At 67.2% G+C, this 20,997-nt stretch overlaps 1 protein-coding gene across 4 annotated transcripts in view; it reads right to left on the bottom strand.

Annotated features, from left to right (window-relative positions):
• Positions 1-1,356: 1,356 nt before the first annotated feature.
• Positions 1,357-20,997, bottom strand: part of PFKL (phosphofructokinase, liver type) — a 27,486-nt gene continuing 7,845 nt past the window's right edge. The window contains exons 3-22 of one of the 4 annotated variants that reach the window (XM_060151055.1): positions 19,651-19,728; positions 17,617-17,806; positions 16,806-16,971; positions 16,167-16,211; positions 15,803-15,911; positions 13,748-13,843; positions 12,845-12,937; positions 11,333-11,458; positions 10,228-10,292; positions 9,555-9,618; positions 7,929-8,075; positions 7,488-7,558; positions 6,928-7,015; positions 6,023-6,175; positions 4,353-4,517; positions 3,828-3,889; positions 3,561-3,672; positions 2,832-2,931; positions 2,640-2,745; positions 1,357-1,988 (exon numbers count right to left, since the gene is read on the bottom strand). In XM_060151055.1, coding sequence (XP_060007038.1) covers positions 1,841-1,988; positions 2,640-2,745; positions 2,832-2,931; positions 3,561-3,672; positions 3,828-3,889; positions 4,353-4,517; positions 6,023-6,175; positions 6,928-7,015; positions 7,488-7,558; positions 7,929-8,075; positions 9,555-9,618; positions 10,228-10,292; positions 11,333-11,458; positions 12,845-12,937; positions 13,748-13,843; positions 15,803-15,911; positions 16,167-16,211; positions 16,806-16,971; positions 17,617-17,806; positions 19,651-19,728 — 2,184 coding nt within the window. In that variant the 3' untranslated portion in view covers positions 1,357-1,840. The remainder of the gene's footprint in view (positions 1,989-2,639; positions 2,746-2,831; positions 2,932-3,560; positions 3,673-3,827; positions 3,890-4,352; positions 4,518-6,022; positions 6,176-6,927; positions 7,016-7,487; positions 7,559-7,928; positions 8,076-9,554; positions 9,619-10,227; positions 10,293-11,332; positions 11,459-12,844; positions 12,938-13,747; positions 13,844-15,802; positions 15,912-16,166; positions 16,212-16,805; positions 16,972-17,616; positions 17,807-19,650; positions 19,729-20,997) is intronic. The other 3 variants (XM_060151057.1, XM_060151056.1, XR_009540836.1) reach the window with 3 other exon arrangements.

The following is a 20,997-nucleotide window of genomic DNA, read 5'->3' as shown; positions in this document are numbered from 1 at the left end:
CACATTTCAGCCAAACCAACCCGGAAACCCTGGAAAAGTAGCCTTCCAGCGCTCCTCCCGCCTTCCCCAGGCTGGGCATTGGGCACCCTGGGAGGGCCTGGCCCCAGCACCACAGGGCTCAAGCGGAGCCAGGCGAGGGCGAGGCTGGCACTGGGCAGTGCCTGGGTCAGCGTGGCATCCTGGCTGGGGCTGGCGTGTGGTGAGGACAGAGGGGACACGGCTGCCACCAGCCAGGGTCACCCCCAAGGGAGACGCCACCCCTGAGCTCCAGCCTCCCGCTCGTGTATAGGCGCGTGTGCACACGTACATGTAGGCACATAGGTGTGCACGTGCGCGCGCGCACACACACACACACACAGGCACGCTCACATATGCACACACGCACACATGCACACTCAGGTTTCTGGGCCCTGGAAGCTTGCCCCTGGTCTTTTGAGACAGAGGCTCAGACCGCTAGGGGACTGTCCCCCCTTGGCCTGCCCCAGGGCTGGCAGAGCAGACCGGAGGGGCCCCAGCTCCAGAAATGGGCACCCAGGAGCCCCCAGGCTCTCGGCAACACAGTGAGGCTGGCGTGGGCCCCCAGCACAGGTCAGCCCAGCCAGGCCTGCGGTGCCCAGGAGTCACCGAGGCTCCCTGCCGGGGTCTGTGGGCACACGAAGGCAGCCTGAGACACTGGGCCCCAGCCTGGGCCCGACAGGGAGACCCCCGCCCACCCGGGGACCCCCAACTTGGCCTGTGGGCCTCCCCACAAAACCTCCTGGGTCCCAGAACCTCGTCCTGACCTCTAAGGGTGCCAAGGGCAGGAGTGCAGGCAGAGCAGCCCTGGATGAAGGGCCCAGGTGACTGCAGTGGGAACACACGTGGATGGGCAACCTGTGCAGGGGTGACGGGGACCTGCAAAGCACAGACCACGAGGTCAACATCCAGTTCGTGCTCCCGAGGACCCTGGCGCCGGCGCCACTGCGGAGCGAGGGCCGCCTGCCCTCAGCCACCTGCCCCAGGATCCTCGGCTGTGCTGCTGAGACCCCAGGCTGAGTCGGGGGGAACGTTCCGGGTCAGACTTGGGGCCCAAGAACCAGGCTCAGAAGTCCTCCCAAGAAGGGGGGGGAACCCAGGCCTGTCACCACTCAGGACACGGTTGGGGGTCCCAGGTCACCCCGCAGGATGGAGGGGCTCAGCTCATCACATGGACAGGGGCTGCTGGTCCTGGGATGAGGGTGCGGCCCCAGAGGGCCCGTGTCCCTGAAACCGGGCTCAGCCCAGAGCCCAGAGGAGGCCCCCAGACCCATGTGTGCAGGTGGGGGGCTACCAACCACCAGCCCGCCCACCCTCCTTAGAAGGTTCCAGAGGCCCTGCTTTCCAGAAGCTGACAGCACCCCACAGTCGGGGTGATTTTATTTCTAAAAAAGGTGACAAGCGCTACTCAGCCCCGGCGGCCAGTGCACACAGGGAGAGGGGCACAGTGAGGCGCGCCGGGGCACTTCCCCACCCTCCGGCACGGAGACCCAGGCTGCTGCGCCCCCAGGGCTGGTGAGGGTGCAGGGCCGGCTCGGGCAGAGGCTCCGGGCCACATGGGTACCGAGGCAGAGGGGCGGCGGCGTCCAAGCGCGGACGCCCCCACATACCCCTAGGATGGAAAGTGGGTGCCCAGGGTGCTGTGTCCTGGGGAAGAGCCGAGCGGACAGCAGGCTGGAACTGGGGCCGTGAGAGTCCCGGAGCCAGGGTGCACCCCCCGCCCGCCTGCCCGCAGGCTCCAGGCGGCAGCAGCCCAGGCTCCAAAGTGGGGGCGGGGGGGGCGGCGGGAGGCGGGCGCGGGCGGGGGCGGGGCAGGGACGCGGCTTCAGAAGCCTGTTTCGATGCTGAGGGTGCGGCGGGTGACGTGCTCCAGCTCCCCGGACACGTAGTCGACCATGCTGATGCGGTAGTGCGCCAGCATCTTCAGCATGAGTCGCAGGTTCAGCCACCACTGCTCCAGGGGCATGCGGTGCCTGCGCCGGGGCCGGACACGGTCAGGGGCGGGGGCGGGGTCAGGGCCAGGGGGCGGGGCAGGCGGTGCCAGCGGCGGGGCCGGGACACGGTCAGGGGCGGGGGCGACGCCTGCGGCGGGGCGGGGTCAGGGCCAGGGGGCGGGGCAGGCGGTGCCAGCGGCGGGGCCGGGACACGGTCAGGGGCGGGGGCGGCGCCTGCGGCGGGGCGGGGCCGGCGCCTGCGGCGGGGCGGGGCCAGGGCCAGGGGGCGGGGCAGGCGGTGCCAGCGGCGGGGCCGGGACACGGTCAGGGGCAGGGGCGGGGGCGGGGCCTGCGGCGCCTGCGGCGGGGCGGGGCAGCTCCCGGGCCGCCGCCCCAACCTGGGCCCCGCACGCCCCCTCGGGACACCTGGACCTCGGGACCCGGGACATGTGGAGGCTAGCTCCGGCCCCTGCGCTTCAGAGGTGCCGGGGCCCGCCCCCAGGAGGGGTCGGCAGACCGCGAGCGCCCGCAGACCCGACCGTGGCTGACCCCACCCTCAACTCTCTGCCCCGTCGGGAGGAACAGGGACCCGGGGTCAGCCCTGGGCGTGGGGACCGGGCGGCCCTGTGGGATCAGGGGTCCAGGCAGGTCTGGGCCCGGCGGTCCACCCCTCTCTTCGGAGGGACTCACTCAAAGTCGGTGTCCTTCTTGAGCTCGGTGACGGGGCTGAAGGCCACCGCCTTCTTCTGCAGGCCGATCACGCAAGCTGAGTCGGGGGCGTTGGCGAAGACCCGCCCTGTGGACACAGGCACGTGCCGGCAGCCCCACACCCAGGGCCCTCGGCGGGGACAGGTCGCGCTAGCCACCACCTCCCTCACGCACCCTTGCGGTAGACTGCCCGCAGCTTCTCCGACATCCAGAGTATAGCCTTCACCCCCAGCTTGGTGCCGTAGTTCCGGTCGAAGGGGGTGGGAGCCCCGCCCTGGAAACACAGTGGGTGAGGCCCGGTGTTGGCCCTCAGGGAGGAGCTGGGCCTCAGGCAGCCGAGCCCTGGCCCGAGCCCAGCAACCAGGCCCTGCCGTGACCTCAGGTGAGCCCTGCCGGGCTGACACCTCGTCCCCTCGACCTGCAGCACTCCGGCCCCTTTCTCCGTCCCACCTCTAAAAACCCCTAAAAGCCACCTCCAGAGGCCGGGCAGTGGGCTGCCTACGCATTGACTGGGGGGCCTCCGTGGGCCCCTGCATCCGGCAGGCAGGTCCCACCACCAGTGAGCAAAGGCCCCCGGGAGAGGGGAGCCCTAGGGGTGCACACGGCCCTCAGTCTCCTTGGAACCCACAGCGCGGGCTTCCTGCAGGGCCTCCAGGGGGCCAGAAGGGGAGGAGCTTGTCAGGGTGGAAGTGGCTCCCGGCCCCGCCCCTTCCTCAGGCTGCGGCGTGGGCAGGACGCGAGCCTTGCTCAGGGGTGTGAGGACGAAGGGGCACCTACAGCCAGGTGCCCCATAAGGAGGGGCACAGAGAGGGGTCCTCATCCTGCCACGGCCTCCTGGGACCCGTCGGCCCGGGCACAGCTGGGGGCCGGGGGCCAGGGAGCAGCCCTCCACGGAACCCGTACCTGCTGCAGGTGGCCCAGGACGTTCGTCCTGCAGTCGAAAATGCCCTTCCCCTCGGAGGAGTACAGGTTGTACAGAAATTCCGTGGTGTAGTGTTCGTGGCACTTCTCGTTTCTGGGAAGAAGGGGGTGGGGGCGGCCGGGGAGGCCTCCGGCTCGGCCACAGGCTCTCAGGAAAGCCCGACCCCACCCACTCCTTCCTAAGCCCCCCAGCCTTGCCCCACCCAGCTGCCGCCCTGCTGGACCCTGCGGGCTCGCCGGCAGCCTCACCGGAGCACCAGGCCCCTCTGGATGTCCGTCTTCATCTTCTCGGTCATGTGCTCCACGTTGGCCTGTGGGGTGAAGACCTGGGTTGAGCGGAGTTGGGGGCAGCAGCCTGCACTGCACACCCCTTCCCGCAGCCTGAGGCTCTCTGGGAGGGCCTATTCCGGACTAGCCAACAGGTGGGGCTGAGAAGACCCAGATCAGCCTGGGGGCGGGGGGCGGGGACCAGGGACCAGGCTGCCGTTGCTGGAGGGCTGTGTGGGTGGTGCAGGTGTGGGCCTGTGGCTGGACCGTGAAGCCCCGGGGGGAGGGCCGGGGCCAGCCACGGAGGCCACAGGGAGGCAGGAGCACTGCCCGGTCGGGGAAGGGGTGCAGAGGGTCACGGGCTGTGTCCCCTCGAAGGCAGCGAGGCCCCAGCCTGCCGGGCCGCGGCTGCTTGGCAGGGCCCCGCCTCCTCTGCAGGCCTGCCCCACTGCGTCTCGGGAGGGGCCCCTTCAGCCTGGCCGGGAGAAGGGTACGGGCTCGGCTCACCTTTAAGTCCTGGATGTTGAAGGGGTCCTCGAAGACGTAGGCGGCGTCGGCCCCCACAGCGATGCCGGTCACGGTGGCCAGGTAGCCACAGTAGCCCCCCATGGTCTCCACGATGAACACACGGCGCTTGGTCCCCGAGGCCGACTGCTTGATGCGGTCGCAGCTCTGAGGGCCAGGGTGCGGGTCAGAGCCCTCCCCTCGGACCGCGGGGACCCACAACGCTGCGGGGACCCGGGTCTCTCTCCCAATGCGGCTGGGACAGCCCTTGCCCCACGTGCCCAGGGCACTGGCAGCCCTCAGCACACGCCTTCCACGCGGCCACACGGAACTGGGTCCTCAGCCCAGGCGTTGGTGCCCCCAGGACAAGGTGGGCGTCACCAGCATCTAGTGGGTAGGGGCCAGGGACACTCTAGGAGGCTCTCCCTGACCTTGGACCAGGGACACACTGGCCTTAATCGGCTCATGTGCCAATGGGGGAAGACAGTCTGCCACGGCAGGGTCTTCGTAAATAGGGGCCCTGACGACGTGAAGTGAGTGCCCTGCAGACGCTAATGATAACACGACAAGTGATGACAATCCTAACTGAACAGTTCAACGAAGTTCAAGCATTAAATAAAGAACTGAGGAAAGAAATAAAACAGATATGTAGGTTACTGGTGTCTGAACTATGAGGATAGACCCCAGATAACAGATGAAGAGCAAAGTGGAGGAAACGGCTGCAATGTTTGGCAAAGGGTCTATAGCCTACATATGTAAACAACGTTTACAAATAAAAAAGAAAACGTGCCCAGAGAAAAATAGGCAAATGGTGGAAAAAGATAATTTCAAAAAAACCCCCTGACAATTGGGCAATAAACATATAGAAAAATATTCAACCAGAAATCAGAGCTGCAAATGAAAACCGAACCCTGTCCTCCCTCATCTGGTGAGGGGCAGGGGCACCAGAAGGTTCAGAGGGGCCGTGGGCGACCCACAGCCAGTTCAGATGGGAGGTAAATTCAAAGAAAACCCCTGAGGATCATGGGACTCTGGGTCAGGAGATGGCGGTGGGGTGGGATCTCCTTTAGCCTCTTGTTTCACTTGTATTTTCTCCTCCATCTAAAAACACGCAGCACTTGATTGAGCAACACGCCCCCTTCCAGCTTCAGATCCCCCCAAAACGGAGATAATGAACCCCTGGGGAAGCTAGGCTCATGTGGGGTTAGAGTCGAAGGTGGGAAAGGTCTAGAGAGTGGGGACAGCGGTGGGGATGCCCCCAGAGAGCCCCTGGTGGCGCCAGCCTGCTGGGACCCCTCCAGGAACCGGGCTCCCAGCTCCCACCCTCCCATGTCCCAGCCGGAGCCCTGGGTTTCCCCTAGAGCCACGTGTGGCTGCTTCACCGGACAGAACCGTGGCCCGACGTCCACACCAGTACAGTAGCTCAGTTAGGTCAGTGGCAGCCTTGACCACCGTCATCATCACACCCTGGTGACCCCAGAGTCACAACCTCTCTGCCATCCTTGAGACCTCGGGGGCAGCCGTGTCCTGCCCACTCCCCATGCAGGCCGCCAGCCTCGGTGGGGGCCCCGCACCCCATCCCACCCCTCGGCAGACCCTCTGGGCGCTCTCCCCCCCAGGCGCCCCGTCCGCCCACTGCCGGCCTAAGTGGGGGCAGCGGCCCCACGCCCCACCTCCATGGCGGCGTTGACGGCGGTGTCCGAGCCCAGGCTGAAGTCGGTGCCCGGCACGTTGTTGCTGATGGTGGCGGGGATGACACACATGACGATGCACAGCTCCTCGTAGCGCTCGCGGGCCTCCACCAGCTGCAGCACCCCCTCGTAGGCCTGCAGGAATCGGGGGGGGGGGGCCGGGCTGCCGGACGAGGCACGAGGAGGGGCCCCTGGGTCCTGCTCCCGGCTGTGTGCCTGGCAATGGGCGTCTGGGCCCACCTGCCACAACCCAGGACCGAGACCAGGCGGGCCCCATCCTGGAGCTCTGCAGCCGCCTTCACTGGGGAAACTGGACTCCAAGGAGGACAGGAAGGAGGCCCGCCCGCCCTGCCTTGACCCCAGCCCACTCCATGCAGTCTGCGGGGGCTTGGGCTCCTTCAGGAAAGGGCAAGAGTGGGTATCTGTCATTTACGGGGGCTGACCAAGCCCCAGCATCACACCGACGTGCCCCCCACCACCCAGACCTCCGCCGAGAGACACTCTGGACCACCGCCTCAGCAGCGGGAGGCTGAGGCCACGCGACCCTCCTGCCTGGGCCGTCTCACCCCCACTGTCCCTCCCCTGCGGTCAGAGCTGCCCCTGCCTCTCCCCTTCCTTCTCCTCCCCCCTCCCCCTCCTTCTCCTCCCCCTCCCTCTCCTCCCCCCTCCCCCTCCCTCTCCTCCCCCTCCCCTCCCGCCCCTCCCCCTCCCCCTCCCGCCCCCCTCCCCCTCCTCACCAGCCCTGCCACACTCACCCTGGTGGCCCCATCAGTCCAGCTGGCTCAAGGTAACCTCCTGCACATGGGGCTTCCGGAAGGGCCACCTCGGCGGCCCACACCCTGGGGCCTCCTCCACCCCCGCTTGCTCCCCGGCAGCTGCCCCCTCACCTCGAAGCCCCCGATGACCAGCAGGGCGTGGATGTTGTGAATGCGGACGTTTTCCACAATTTTCTCCATGTAGCCCTTGGGCAGTGTCCTGCAGTGGGAGATAAATGAGATGGACGTGCTGCATCTGTACAGAACGCCAGGCTGGAAGGACCCACGTCTGCACCGTGCCTGACCTCGGGAGAAGGCAGGCCTGGGGCGTGGCGGTGGGATTCCCAATTAGAGGTGGACGCAAAGGTGAGGCACCCGGGGGCGGCAGGGCCCACCAGCGGCCTGGCGCCTATTCAACGCCCTTGCTGGGCACTGGCCACTGCCCTCCCGACAGCCTGGCTGTGAGCCTCACTTCCTGCCCGAGGAGGTCCCTTCTGTAGGTGCGGAGCCGCCCGAGCAGCCTTCCTCTACACAGGTGACTTCAAGTGAGCTCTTGGCCAGGAAGCCCCAGGCAGGAGGGTCTGTGTCCCGCTCTGGACAGGCCACCAGCCAGAGGAGACCTAGCCCGGGGCCACGGGGCTGGTTTCGCCTGCATCCCACCCCCCTGCTGCCCTCGGCAGCCAGGTGCTCACCTCTTGGTCCCCAGCATGGAGCCACCGCGCCCCAGCCAGCCAGCCACGTCATGCCAGCCCACTTCTTGCACCTGCAGGGCGAGGCGCGGCTTCAGGGGGGGCAGGCCAGGGGTGCTGGCCCACCCCTCCTCAGGTGATGGACCTGTCCTCGGGGAGCGCACGTCCTCGGGGGAGGGGGGACAGAGGCCGTGCCTGGCACTGACCGTCCTACCACAGGTCAGAGCGGGGTCTCGGGGCCTGGGCCGGGCTAAAGTGGACCCAGGTGCTCCCCCTCCACCCCAAGGAGAGGACCTGGCCTGGCCCTTATACCCACATGGCGAGCCCCTTGGTCCTTGTTTGCTCGTAAGCAAGCCGGGGACACGTCCTAAACTGACCAAAGACACACGGGCCCACCCCCGCAGGCCCCGCCCCCCGTCCGGCCTCAGGCACGGCCTCACCTACCTGCCCCTTGGCCAGGCCTTCAAAGCCGTCGTGCACGACGTACACCGTGTGGCCCTGGGAGATGCCGGTACGCACCGCCGAGCGCACGGCCGCGTTCATGCCAGCCGCTGGGGCCCCCACGTTCAGGACGGCCAGGGAGAAGCTGGTCTTCAGAGAAGGTGGGGAGACAAGAGCATGAGCCCCAGCGCGGGGCGGGGGACCGCCGACCCGGACAGAAGTCAGCAGAGAGCCGCTTCCGGAGAAGAGGCCCCAGTCCCCGTGGCAGCCTGGACACGGCCCAGAGATGGGACTCCCACGGGCACGACAAAGGCCTGTCCTCCCCCCAGTCCCCGTGGCAGCCTGGACACGGCCCAGAGATGGGACCCCCCCCCCCCGGGCACGACAAAGGCCTGTCCTCCCCCCAGTCCCCGTGGCAGCCTGCACACGGCCCAGAGATGGGACCCCCCCCCGGGCACGACAAAGGCCTGTCCTCCCCCCAGTCCCCGTGGCAGCCTGGACACGGCCCAGAGATGGGACTCCCCCCTGGGCACGACAAAGGCCTGTCCTCCTGACACCGCAAGGCTGTGCCCGAGACCACATGAGCTGCGGTGCAGGCCCCGCTCGCTACCGCAAAGTCCTCGGCCAAAGGTAGGAGCGGGACTCGGGCCGCGGTCGGCCAAGCGCGGCTCACGGGGCAGCAGTGGCTCAGGCCAGAGTCAGCGCCTGCCTGGAGGCCCTGGGCAACCACCCCACGCTCAGGGCTCAGGGCAGCAGCACCCCAGAAAGTCCCTGGCGAGCAACACGGGTGCGTGGAGGGAAGGGGGCCACCGCAGCCACGGTAAGAAAGTGCAAAGAAGCAGGCGATGCTCTTTCAATCCTAGGGTTACTGGAACCTGACAGAACCAACACGTCATCACCTCAACCCGGAATCAGTGTAAGACACTTTGCTATCGGGCGCTTCCACAGCCGTTTTCCTCGCTGCTGCCCAGAACCTGCGCCCGCGTGGCATGCAGGGACCCCTCACTAGCACAGCCATGTTGCCAGCACTCCGCAGCCACGTGTGGCCACCGGCTCTGCTGGGCAGCCTGGCTCTAGTGGGTCCTGGTAATACCAGCCTGACGTGCCCGAGGTGGTCATGCCCCAGGCGGTTCTGGAAGGGGACATGGGGACCACCCTGCCTTGCCAGAAGCCGATGCCCAGCCCTGACCAGCTCCCGGGATGAATGGGGGGCCAGGACCCCACCGTCCAAGACTGTCTTGGTGGGACCCTTTCCTTGCCCTTGTGGTTTCAGAAACGAAGCCTGCTGTCATCTTTATTGTGAAGAGAGTCCATTTCCTGAGGGTTTTACCTATTTTGGTACGTGTCATAACACTGTATCCCGCGTCTCCTGAGTTAAACCTCCTCTCCTGACTTAAATTCCTCCAGCTGTTTGATAAGCAACAGGCCAGCGTAATCCCCAGGCCTGTCTGGGACCTGCTGGTCAAGCAGAGGCCAGGTGTGGTCCTCTCAGCTCACAGCTCAGACCCCAGACGGGAGGGCGGGTCCTGGCTCAGAGGCGCCAGCCCCCCGCTCCCTGGCGGGGTGGCAGGGCAGGCGGGAGGAGGCCGAGGGCGCAGCCAGGTGTGGGCTCTGCGGCTTGCCCCTCACCTTCTCCTTGGAGATCTTCTGGTGCGCAAGCAGCTTGTAAATGTTCCAGTTGTTCTCAAAGCTCCTGGAAAGAAAGCGGGACAGCTCAGCACAGCACGGCGCCGGCAGCACAGCCTCAGAGGACTGGACACGGGTGCGGCCCCCCTCCCCACTCTTGTCGCCACGGACCCTGGCTGGGCGCCGTCGCCGGGCGGCAGAGGCTCCCATGGACACGCGATCCCAACGCCCCCCTCCGCAAAGCGAGCGCCCGCTTTCAGCCTGCGTGGTCTCGGCGGCTCCGCAGTGGGGCAGGAAGCGTGGCCACGGGAACCACAGGAAGCAGACCTGCAGGGCCAGTTGACCTGGCCCCCCCGGCCTGCCTCGCTGCTGTCTTCTGTAGTTCCCCCTCCCCCTTCCCAGGCACCCTCCCTGTGCTGTGCCCCCCCATCCCCCCAGCGCCCTGCAGGCCCCACCAGCCCCGCGGGGCGCATGCACACAGCCTGCCTACTTCTCCGACACTGTCGGGCCCTGTCCCTCCTACACGATGCACGCCCCAGGAGGAAGGTCTCAGAGCGCCACCTCCGCAAGTGGGCACGTCCCCGTGTCGGGGGGTGGCCGTGTGCGAGCCACTCGGAGTCTGCTGTGGCCCCACTGAGCAGACAGCTGCCCAACACCAGGCCCTCCAGGCCCTCACCTGCCTCGGAGCTGGATGGCCTCTTCAAACCTCTTCTCATCCATGGCCTTCTGCACCTCCTTGGTCTTAAAGAAAACAAGACACACAGGCTGGAGGCGGAGGCCTGGCACATGCGTCTGAGCCCAACGCGGGGGGCCTGACCCAGACCCGCCGGGCAGCTGTCGGAATCGAGAGGGCTGAGGGGCAAGGGGACCCCACCTGGCCCTCCCCTCCCTGGAAGGGGCACCCGGGCCTCGCTCCCCCTCAGCCCTGGGAAGGGAGTGGGGGGCAGCTGGGGTCTAGGAACGAAGGGTGAGGCTGCTCTGGTCCCCAGACCCACCACCCACTGGCGACCAGCCTGCCCGAAAGCGGGGCCCAGGGGAGGTCGCCGCAGGAGGATCTTCCAGGAGGAGCGCCAGGGAGGCCCCTCCCCCGTGCCAGCCCCCCTCGCCTGGGCCCCGCTCTGCCCCCAGCTGCAGGGCCCCCCAAACCTACCGAGCCCCGTACCCCAGTGTCCCCACAGCCAGCTTCTCTCTGCCCCCCACTCCCCGCTCCCGTGGTCCCTGCTCCAACCACGTGAGACGTCCCGGGGGCTCTGGCCACCCACTCCCCCTCCCCCTCCCATCCTAGCCCCAGGGCCCCACCCTGCCCAGTTTGCAAAGCCAGTCTGTCCCACTGGCTCTGGGAAGCTAAGTGTCCTGGGCTCCCCCCAGCTACCCCCACAGGCCCCCCACGGGCTCCCCAGCTCCCTGCAGCTCCCACACCTGTCTCGGGCTTGTCTTACCTTGGGGGCACCTTGGGGATGTGCTCACACCTCCCTCCCCCACCTGGAGGACTGCAGGCCTCGGATACCCTGAGGCCCGCTGGGGGGCGCAGCAACACACGCGGAAGGGGGGCCACAACAGAAGGCGCGATGCACCTGCCCCTCGCTCCGTCTAACACGCACGGAGCAGCAGCCGGGCGCCCAGGGGGACAGGGCGGGGGGCTTGCAGCCGGCCTGCTGGCTGGGCCCTGAGGGGCCTGGAAGGACAGGCAGCGCCGGGGCTGTGGCGGGGAGGGGGCACGAGAGCCCCAGGCACCTCCCTGGGAAGCCCCCGAGCCGGCGCCCGGGCCGGCGGGTACTCACCATCTGCACGCACTCCATGAGGGGCAGCCGCACGGACTGGTTCCCGGAGAGACTGACCACGCAGGCCGGCGTGTCGGGCGTGGCCTCCAGCAGGGCCATCACCGCCTCCATGCCCATCTTGCTGCTCTGAGCAGAAAGAAGGGCAGGCGGGGCTCAGGCCGGCACAGCCGGCACGGAGCCGGCCCCACGCCACGCACACGCCCTTGGCTCTCAGAGCCACACGCACACGGACACGCACACGCACGCGCACGCACACACTAGAAGCTTCTGGAGTCAGCGACGCTGTTTATTCTAGAAATGGTGACTTAGCATGACCACGTTTCACAGCAGCCCCCCGGCACCATCTCACCGGGTCTCAGCCGGCCCTGCTAGGAGGGCGTGACCCCTGCACCCGGGGTTGCAGTGGCAGGGCCAGGGCTGGACTGGGGTTTCCGGAGTTCTCTCCACTATGACGAGGTTTCTCGCTTGGGGCTCCTTTGTCACAGCTGTCCCGGTGTGTGTGCAAACTTGGGCATGGGCTGGCGGGCCGGACCAGCTAAAACTGGTCAGGTAAGGACCGCCCTCCATGGAGACAAATCACAAACAGGGGTCCTGCCACGGCCAACGGGAACAGACAGGCGCGCCAGAGACCAAGGCCCGCGGCTCGGCTCGGCGAGACACTGGCGCCCCCAGACCGCGCCCCTGGCCTCCCACACTGGCCAGGTGGGTGTCGGGAGCAGCCCTGGAGAATGCTCCTGTGTCCCTCGGGAACCGTGTGGCGGCCGCTCTCCTGTAACCCACTGTGGGCAGGTGTCGCCCTGCAGGGCCTGGGCTCGGGGACCAGCGGTAAGCTGTGCCTCCGGAGCCCCACCAGCCGCAAAAGCAGCAGGCGAGCCCATTCTCCTGCCACCGGGTGAGGCCCGGGCCTGGCGGAGGGCCAGCGCTTGACCCTCCGTCCCGAGTGCGCCCCTGGGGCCAGGCCCCTCTGAGGCCAGTGTCCCCACTGCTCTGTGTGGGACGGGGACGCACTGAGGCCTCCTGGGAGAGGTTCGGTCCAGCGGCTCCCCCAGGCCCACGCTGGCCACCCGGCCTCACCCAGCACGGTGGCCCAGGCACAGCTCCGGCCAGCCCTGCAGTCTCCAGCCCCCAGTCCCGGCGACCAGCGCCTCACAGGCGGGCGCTTCACCACCTCGGGGCCTCCCTGGCCCTGGGCCCTGGCCCTGTGGGGCTGCAGCATGACTCCCACCCTGCAGAGGATGGGGTGGGACCAGCGGTAATCAGGATTCGGCACCCAGGCCCCGGAGCTGGGCACCCAGGCCCTGGGCCAGACTCAGAACAACCAGACGTCGACCTGCCGCTCACCCGGCCCTCCTTTCCCAAGGTCCTGCCAAAGCCGTCGCCAGGGGGGTGTGGCCTAGGCTGCCAGGCCGTGGTCTCACCCACAAGCACCAGCAGCAGTGAAGAAATGCTCACGCACACCCACGCATGCACACCCACCACGCCACCCGTGCACCAGGGTGATGCCCCACCTACCAGGATGCGGTCGAACGCCGAGGGGGTCCCTCCCCTCTGCACGTGGCCCAGCACGGTCACACGTGTGTCAAAGCCCAGCCTCTGGACCACTAGCTGCTCGTGGGGACGGAGAGGGGGTTCCTGAGTTTGCCGCTCTACCCCCTGTCCCACCACCCCGTGGCCCCCAGACCTCTCCCCTCCCCCTCCCACCCTGCCTCAGGGATTTCAGGGTGTCAGCTCCCCAGGGGCCCCACAGAGCCAGCCCAGGGTTCACGCCTACAGCCTGAGCGTGTGCACATGTGCTCCTGTGTGTGTGGGGGTGTGTCTCCATGTGAGTGTGTGGGCGTGTGCTCCCACACGTGCCGGCTGCAGGAGCTCGTCATGGTCTCCAGCCCCTGTGGGTCAGGCCTCGCCAGGAGCTGTGGCAGGAAGCAGAGCGCACAGGGTCGGCGGAGAGGCCAGCTCCTGGCAGCACCTGGCTGGGACTCAAGGACAGGGTGGGCGGCCAAAGTGAGGAGCGTGGAGGCTCCCAGGGGCTGTGGCCCACTGGGGGACGGGGGCCCAGGGCCCTGGGCAGAACCCGGCAGGTGGGTGCCGCTCACAGGGACGAAGGATTCCCCCCAAAGTTGTTCTGTTATGAATCTGGCACTGGATAGGCAGTGGGCTCCCCTGTCAATGGGGGGCTGGACAGGGGGTTGGGGGTTCCCAGCAGGCGGGAGCCACACCTCAGCTTCAGAGGGGCTGGGGCTTCTCAGGGGTCCCGGCTGCACCCACCCCACATCTGGCAATCGTTAGGGACAAGAAAGCTCCCTCCAGGAGCTGGGGGTGGGGCCCCAGCAAGAGCACTCGGGGACTGGAGATAAAGGGGAGCCCCCTCCCCGAGGCCCCGCCCACCCCACGTGACCCAGGGCCCCGCCCACTCACGTCCTTCACGTAGCGGGACGAGATGGGCTTCCCGTTGCGGTCGATGGCGCCCTCGGCGATGATGATGATGTTCAGTCGGGACCCCCGGCTCCGAGTCTGGGTCAGAGACGCGGCAGGGCTCAGCCGCCAGCCCCAGTCCCCGCCCCAGACACGGCCGCGACCGGCAAGCCCTCCCCGGGGTCCATCCACGCCGCGGGGCTCACATGGGCGGTGGGTGGACTGAGGCGGGTGAACCAGGACCCCGCTGCCCCTCCTGGGGGTAGAGACTGGGCGACTGGAGGACTCCTCCTCCCCCTCCCCCTCCCCGGACTGCGGGAAGATTCCCTCCATCAGCTGGTGATGGACGAATGAGCGTCACTTAACTGTCGCAAAGGCAAAGCTCTTTGGGGATTTGAAAGTACTTTTTGTTTATGTATTTCCTCAACAAATGTTTGTGGGGTTCACTCTGATCCACCAACCTCAGAAGTTTGCCCCACAGCACCCGGAGAGACTTAGAGAGAAAGATAGGGTCACAGCAGCTCCTGCAAGACCCGGGTACAGAGCGGCGGGGGAGCCAGGAGCAGAGGGCTGCCTGGAGCAGGTGGGGGCGGTGCAGTGAAGGGAGACAGCCAGAAGAGCCCACACCTCCCTCAGCCTCACTGGCTTGCAGCCCAGGAGGTGGGCAGGGCAGAGGGTGACACCTGCACGTAACAGGTGGGGAAACTGAAGCTCAGGGAACCCCGCGGCGGGGTGAGGCGAGGGCCTTACACACAGCAGCAAAGAACCAGAATGTGAGGCCAGGCCTGAGTCCAGGCCACTTCCAGGAAGACCCAGCCCCAAGTTCTCAGCGAGTAGGCCAAGGCCGAGGTCAGCCAGAGACCGTCACCACCAGAGGCCCCCTCTACCCAGGCGAGGCCACAAGGCCACCCTGGGGTGCAAGGACTTCCCCCAAGGAGAGGACAGAGACCTCTGGCCAGCTTCGCTGCCAGGCTCAGCTCGGCCTTACCCTTGTCTTCACTGGGGAAGGTTCCAGAAGCCAGTCATGGCCCTCGGCCCCTCCCACGGCCCTGGGCAGGGGTACAAAACCCTGGGGTGCGAGTGGGAGGTGGGGAGAGCAGCCTCCGGCAGCAGACGGGAGTGATGCCACCACCTCGGTCACATGGGGACACGGACGCTCCAGAGCCAGCCCCGAGCCGCCCGCCTCTCCCTCAGGAAACAGGGCCTGGCACTGACCTCCCAGGACAACAGAGCAAACAAAAGGCCCGGCCCCGGGCAGCCTCCACACTCGTCCTGCCCTTGGGCCAGGTTGCAGAGGACTTTGGGGGGTAGACACCGCCCGTTAGGGCCCCAGGCTGGGCCCGAGTGCGAACTGGGGTGCACAGTCTCGGGGGCTCCCCTGCCTTGAATCCAGACCACAGCCCTCGAGTGCCCCCCGACCCCTGATCTGAAGGCACCTCCCCCCTGTCACAGCCCTCCAGTCCACCACTGGCCTAGCCGAGGGGCCAGCCTATCCTAGCTGGGGGCCTCGGGGATGCCCGGGGCAGAGTATCTGCCTGTCCTGTGCTAGAGCCCCCCAGCTCCACCTTGAAGGGCCTGGACAGCCGCGTTCCAGGCCCCCCATCTCAGGCACCCCTGCGCATCTCTCCTGGATGAGGCCGCAGACCCCCATCTGCTCCTGCCTCCACAGCCTCTTCTGCTGCATTCACTGCCCCAGGTTCCCGTCCACCCATCTTCACAAAGCCACCTCCCCGTGCCCAGGCTCAGCGGTCGGGGCCCGAGGGAGCCAGCTTGACCATGTCCCTGCTCCCACCCCTCGCCCATGTCAGCACTGACCACGCAGAGCCCAGCCTGGGGCAGTGGTGAGTGTGCCCCTCAGGCCCCTCTGCGCTCCGGGGCAGCCCCCGGGTGTGTCCATGGGCGTTGGCGCCCCCGGGGGGGATACGTGCAGATGCTTGCTGAACCAGAGAGAAGTGAATCGGCCAAAGCTGGCCACGTGACCCCAGGGACACTCTCGTGGGGGACACAGGCCACGCAGCTCACGGCAGGGACCCTGGGAGAAGACCCCCTGGCCCTCACCTCACCCAGCCGCTCACACATGAAGTTCTCCCAGCCGTCCTCGGGTGGCGCCTCAGGGATGAACAGCCAGTCGGCCCCAGAGGCCAGGGCGGACACCAGGGCCAGGTATCTGGAGGGGCAGGAGGGGGAGGGGCTGCAGTAGGTGGGCCCCGACCCGACACCACGGCCCCGGTCCCTGGGTCACAGGGGAGGTACAGCTCTGAGCGGCACCCAGCCCCACAGTCAGGACTCCCCACACCCCGGCTCTCACACCCACAGTGTCAAGTGAGCACCTGCCACGTGCCAGGAGCCCTGGAGGCGCTGCACCCTGCTCCCACTGCCCCGAAGCCCCGGGCCCCCCGGCTGACCCGGGCAGCCCTCTTACCCGCAGTGCCGCCCCATCACCTCCAGCACGAAGGTCCTCTGGTGGCTGTGGACGTGGAAAGGGCAGATGGCATCAGTGCAAAGTCCCCCTGAGCGGAGCTGAGCCACGAAGCCTGGCCTCTCGTACCACACCACCCATGGCCCCAGCTCCGCCAAGGGCGTGCCCAGGAGAGACAGAGGATGTGGGAGCAACAGACAGCCTTGTCATTCCCAGGGCGGCCAAGGCCCTGGGCAAAGGGCCACCTCTGTCTCGGGCTCACGGCCAGCTTCACGCTGGTTTTCACCGATCTTTGCTCCTGAGGCTGAAGGCCATTCACCCTGCTGGGGCCTGGCCGTCACCAGCCAGCAGCCTGAGGACCCCCTGTGGGGTGCACCATTGCCCCAGGGCCGGAGACCTGTCAGAGCCCCTGCCCACCTAGGGCAGGGTGGGGACCAGACCCCCAAGCCCCTCTGCTCACCCCGCTGTAAGTCTCCCCCGACACGGGGGCTGGGGGCAGCCAGTACAGGCTCCTAGGGGTGGAATTACGCTGACAAGCCATTGACCCTGCAGAAGGGCAGCCTCAGCCCTCGTCGGGAGACGGGATCCCAAGCTTTCTTGCCTGGTGGCCTGGCTGGGCGGGGGGCCGCAGGCCTCACTCACCTCTGGGCGGTGGTGGTGATGGCGTCGATGACCTCCATGATGCGGTGCAGGGCCGAGTCCGTGCCGATGGTCATGTCGGTGCCGCAGAAGTCGTTGTCAATGGAACCCACCAGCCCGGCGATGCTCAGGTGCGAGTAGGTCTGAGCCGTGCTCTGTGAGATCTTGCCTGGAAGGAGAGGCCAGCCCAGCTGCAGCCGCAGCAGCCCACCCGGCCCCCTTGGCCACAACACGGGGCCCGGACCCCGATCCCCACCCCCTCCCCCAGCCCACCCGGCAGTGCAGCCTGGTCAGGTCCCCAGGCCCCGCAGCAGGGGTCCTGGGGCCGGGCGGCCGTGGCCGAACCGCTGATTGCGGACTTGTCACCCTCTGGGAGACGTCCAGGGGGGCCCTGGAGAGTGCACCCCTCACTTCCAGGTCCCCCACGAGCAGCACAGAACCAACGAAGCTCCAACAGGTCACTTTCCGACTGGTGACCCCCCAGGACTCTGTGTCTTACGTTACCAAATTTTAACTATCACACTTCTGCAACGTGTGACAAGGCCGTAAGCCACGTTGGGGAATGAATCACTCACAGCGCAGGTGAGTCAGCCTGGGAACTGCCATCCAGCACCAGGACAGCACTGCCTGGGGGTCCCTGACGTTGGGTCCCCACAGGCCTCACTACCGGCCAAACCCGGGCCCGTGGCTCCTCGAGCCACCGGGGGTCCGCCTGATCTCGGGCCGGGCCCCCACCCCCGCCAGCAGCCAAGCAGCAGCTCGCTTCCTCTGGTCCTGCCTGTTCCCGGCCCCAGCTGCTCCGCCGCCGACCCACCTTCGCTCACCAGCTCCTCCAGCAGGCTGCCCCACTCGCTGCGGAAGATGTTGGCGCCCGTGAGGCTGCCGTCCCCACCGATGACGCACAGGTTGGTGATGCCACGCTGGACCAGGTTGTAGGCGGCCGCCCGGCGCCCCTCCCGCGTGGTGAAGGCCTTGCAGCGGGCGCTGCCGATGACGGTGCCGCCCTGCACGGAGGAGGGGCAGCCTGGGCCAACGGGGCGCGCCAGAGGGACCGGGTACTGGGCAGGGGCGGCCTGGGAGACCCCAAGGTACGGAGGGCCAAGCCCAGGGGCTCCTCGGAAGCCTGGGCAGGTGTCCGCCTCCCCCTGCCCCAACCCCCTGGACTTTCTCCTCACGTGTGCGAGGAGAAGACTGTCCACCGTCAGGCTCGGGGAGCTCGACAGGTAAGGGATGAGCAGGCTCTGAGGTCTGTAAGGCGTGCACACACGCACGCATGCACGCACTCTGGCCCACACGGCCGGGCACCAATGCAGGGACGTGCCTGGGCAGCTCATGCAGTCGTCTGCATGCCCCTCCTCCCCTGCCACCAGCTCAGCCTCAGCCCAGGCTTCCCAGGCCCTGCCCACAGGCAGCACTGCCGGCCCCTGCGCTCGGCCAGCTGGTGGGGACAATGTGCTGCTCCCCAGGCCACCGAGAGCACCGGGCTGGGCCCTGGGCCCCAGGCTTCACGGAAAACACAAATCAGAGCTGGCCCTGGCCCAGCCCGGCCTCCCCCCGCGCCCCTCCCCGCTGCCCCCATGCTCTACGCTCCCCACCCGTCTCCAAACACCAGCCCGCATCCTCACCTGCCCACCTTTCATGCAGCTTCACACCCCAGCTAACACTTGGCCCAAGGCTCCTTCCCCGGGCGGTCTCTCAGGACAGAGGCCACAGCCGTTCTCAGACACGGGCTCAGAGCAGAGCAACGGCTGGATCCAGGCCTGAGGTGCGATGGCCGCCCTCCCTGGACCCCTGGGGTGGAGGACGAGGCACCCAGGCTGCAGCCCCACCCGTGACGGGGTCAGGGAGCACCGCACCAGAGCAGAAGGACACGGGGTGGGGGGCTCTGATGAAGAACAGGGCTGTCTGTGCCCCACTGGACCGTTGAGGGCTCAGCAAACGGGCCGCTCCCACGAGCGCCTGGAGCACGCGGTCCCCTGGGGACGTCCACCCTGGGCAGGAGGGGTGGATGGCATGGCAGGGTTGGCTGTGCCTGGATGACCCAGGGTCCAGGCCCATCGCCCACTGCTCCGCTGACCCATACACAGCATGTGACGACGACAGGCCTCTTAAATAAGCAGGTATCAGCTGGTGGTCTAGGATACACAGGTGACAGGCGCCCCACAGCGGGCCCTGCTCTGTGGGAGGACTCGGGTCTCCCTACAGAGACCTGGTTTAAAGATCCCCGCTCCTAGGAACCCCTGGCCCCAGCGAGGCGCTCAGCGCCCCGCCCTCAGTAAGTAGGATGACGCAGGGGAAGGCGGGGGAAGCGCAGAGAGGCCGCTGAGGCCAAGCATGCCTCTTCCAGGGTGTCCTCCCCTCCCAGAGCCCGCAGCTGGAAGCTGGGACATTCCGGGGCCATCGCACCCCCACGACCTCCCACTCCCGCGTCCCCAAGGCAGTCGGATGACAGTCAGCCAGGAGCCAAGCTCCTGCGGGATGGTGTGTACGCCTGCGTGCCTGTGTGTGTGTCTGTGTGTGTCTGGTGTGTGCACCTGTGTATCCCTCTGTGTGTCCCTCTGTGTGCCTGTGTGTCTCTATGTGTGTGTCTCTGTGTGTTCTGTGTGTCTCTGTGTCCTCTGTGTGTCCTCTGTGTGTCTCTGTGTGTCTCTGTGTCCTCTGTGTGTCTCTATGTGTGTGTCTCTGTGTCCTCTGTGTGTCCCTGTGTGTCTGTGTCCTCTGTGTGTCCCCGTGTGTCTGTGCGTGTGGTGTGTGCACCTGCATATCCCTCCGTGCGTCCCTCCATGTGCCCGTGTGCATGTCCCCAGTGCACACGCGTGCTCATGGCGGGAAGGGCCGCGGGCCTTACCAGCTGGATGATGTTGGAGACGCTGAGCCAGTTGGCTGGCCTGATGTTCTCGCCCCCTTCCACGAGGCCCTCGTAGCCCTGAAAGTGAGGGGACAGGCGTGAGACGGGCGCCCACAGCAGCAGGACACGTGGAACCTCGGCCAAAAGCCCATCTGGCAGGAAGTGGGCCCAGGGGTCCTGAGCACAGAGGCCCCTCCACCCCCAGGGCCTTGGGGGACGAAGCCAGGGTCTGCTGGGGTCAGGGGTGTCAGGGGAGAGGCCGGGGTGCCCAGACGCCTCCCAGGCACAATCTGTGGGGCCTGCAGGGTGCGCGTTACAGACAGAGCACGACTTGCTCAGCAGCGCTCCTGTCGCAGGCAGCCCTGGGACGTATGCCCACGAGCCGCAGCTGGGTCACCGCGCCCGGGTCAGAACCAGATCCAGCCCAGCGCCCGGCAGCCCCTCTGCCTTCCAGGACCCTCCCTGCCAGAGACACCCGCTGCCCTGCCTCCCAAGGGTGCCGATTAGATGCGGAAATGACAGCACAGCGTCCCCTCTGCGTCCCCTCTGCGTACCCCCTTCGCACGGCCGGGCATCTGCGAGGCCCCACGAGGTCACGTGCGACTGCGTCTGCGCTCGCTGCCGTGCGGGAGTCCCCTGCGCACTCCCACAGTCTATGACCTGTCCACCGCTGATGGACTCTGGAGGGATCCGGTTTGGGGCTATTGGAAATAACGCTCCGTATCTCCCGGGAAAGGACTCCCGGGTCACTGGGTGTGCAAGCAGCCACCGACAGCGCTGCCACACAGTGCCCAGAGGCGCCTGTGGCCACCTCGTCCATCAGCAACGCGGCCAGGGCCTCAGAGCGCCCCACCCCCGCGCCGGGCCTTGCTGGTCTCCATCCCGGAGGCTGGATGTGGTCCCTGCAGGGCTTCTCCCCTGCGTTTCCCTGATGACATGCTGTTTCGGGTATGACGTAAGCCACAGGCCACCTGGACAGCCCCTGCGAGGGCGACCATTCCAGCGTCTTGCCTGTTTCTGTTCTCGTGTGGCCAACCCCTTCTTATTAGCAGGAGCTCTTTATAGAGTCTGCAGAGAGGACACGTGCTTTCACAAATGGTGAGAAGACGAGGCGCCGCCGAACTGCAGTGAGCGGGGCCACCTCCTCCGTGCAGCCCTCCCAGCACCTCCAACGAAGCAGCACGAGCCACCGCCCCTGCCTGGGGTTCGGCTCTGCGACCCGCCTCCTCCGTTCCCACACTTGTCACTAGATTAGCTGGGGCCTGCAGGGGCCTGGGCAGCGGGGCCTGGGGGCGGGCGGGGCAAATGCTCCCACCCCTGGGAATAGAGGGGGAAGCAGCTGGGAGA

This window comes from Lagenorhynchus albirostris, chromosome 5, assembly GCF_949774975.1.
Source record: "Lagenorhynchus albirostris chromosome 5, mLagAlb1.1, whole genome shotgun sequence".
NCBI classification, from domain to species: Eukaryota; Metazoa; Chordata; class Mammalia; order Artiodactyla; family Delphinidae; genus Lagenorhynchus; species Lagenorhynchus albirostris.
This window is presented reverse-complemented; position numbering and strand designations above follow the sequence as displayed.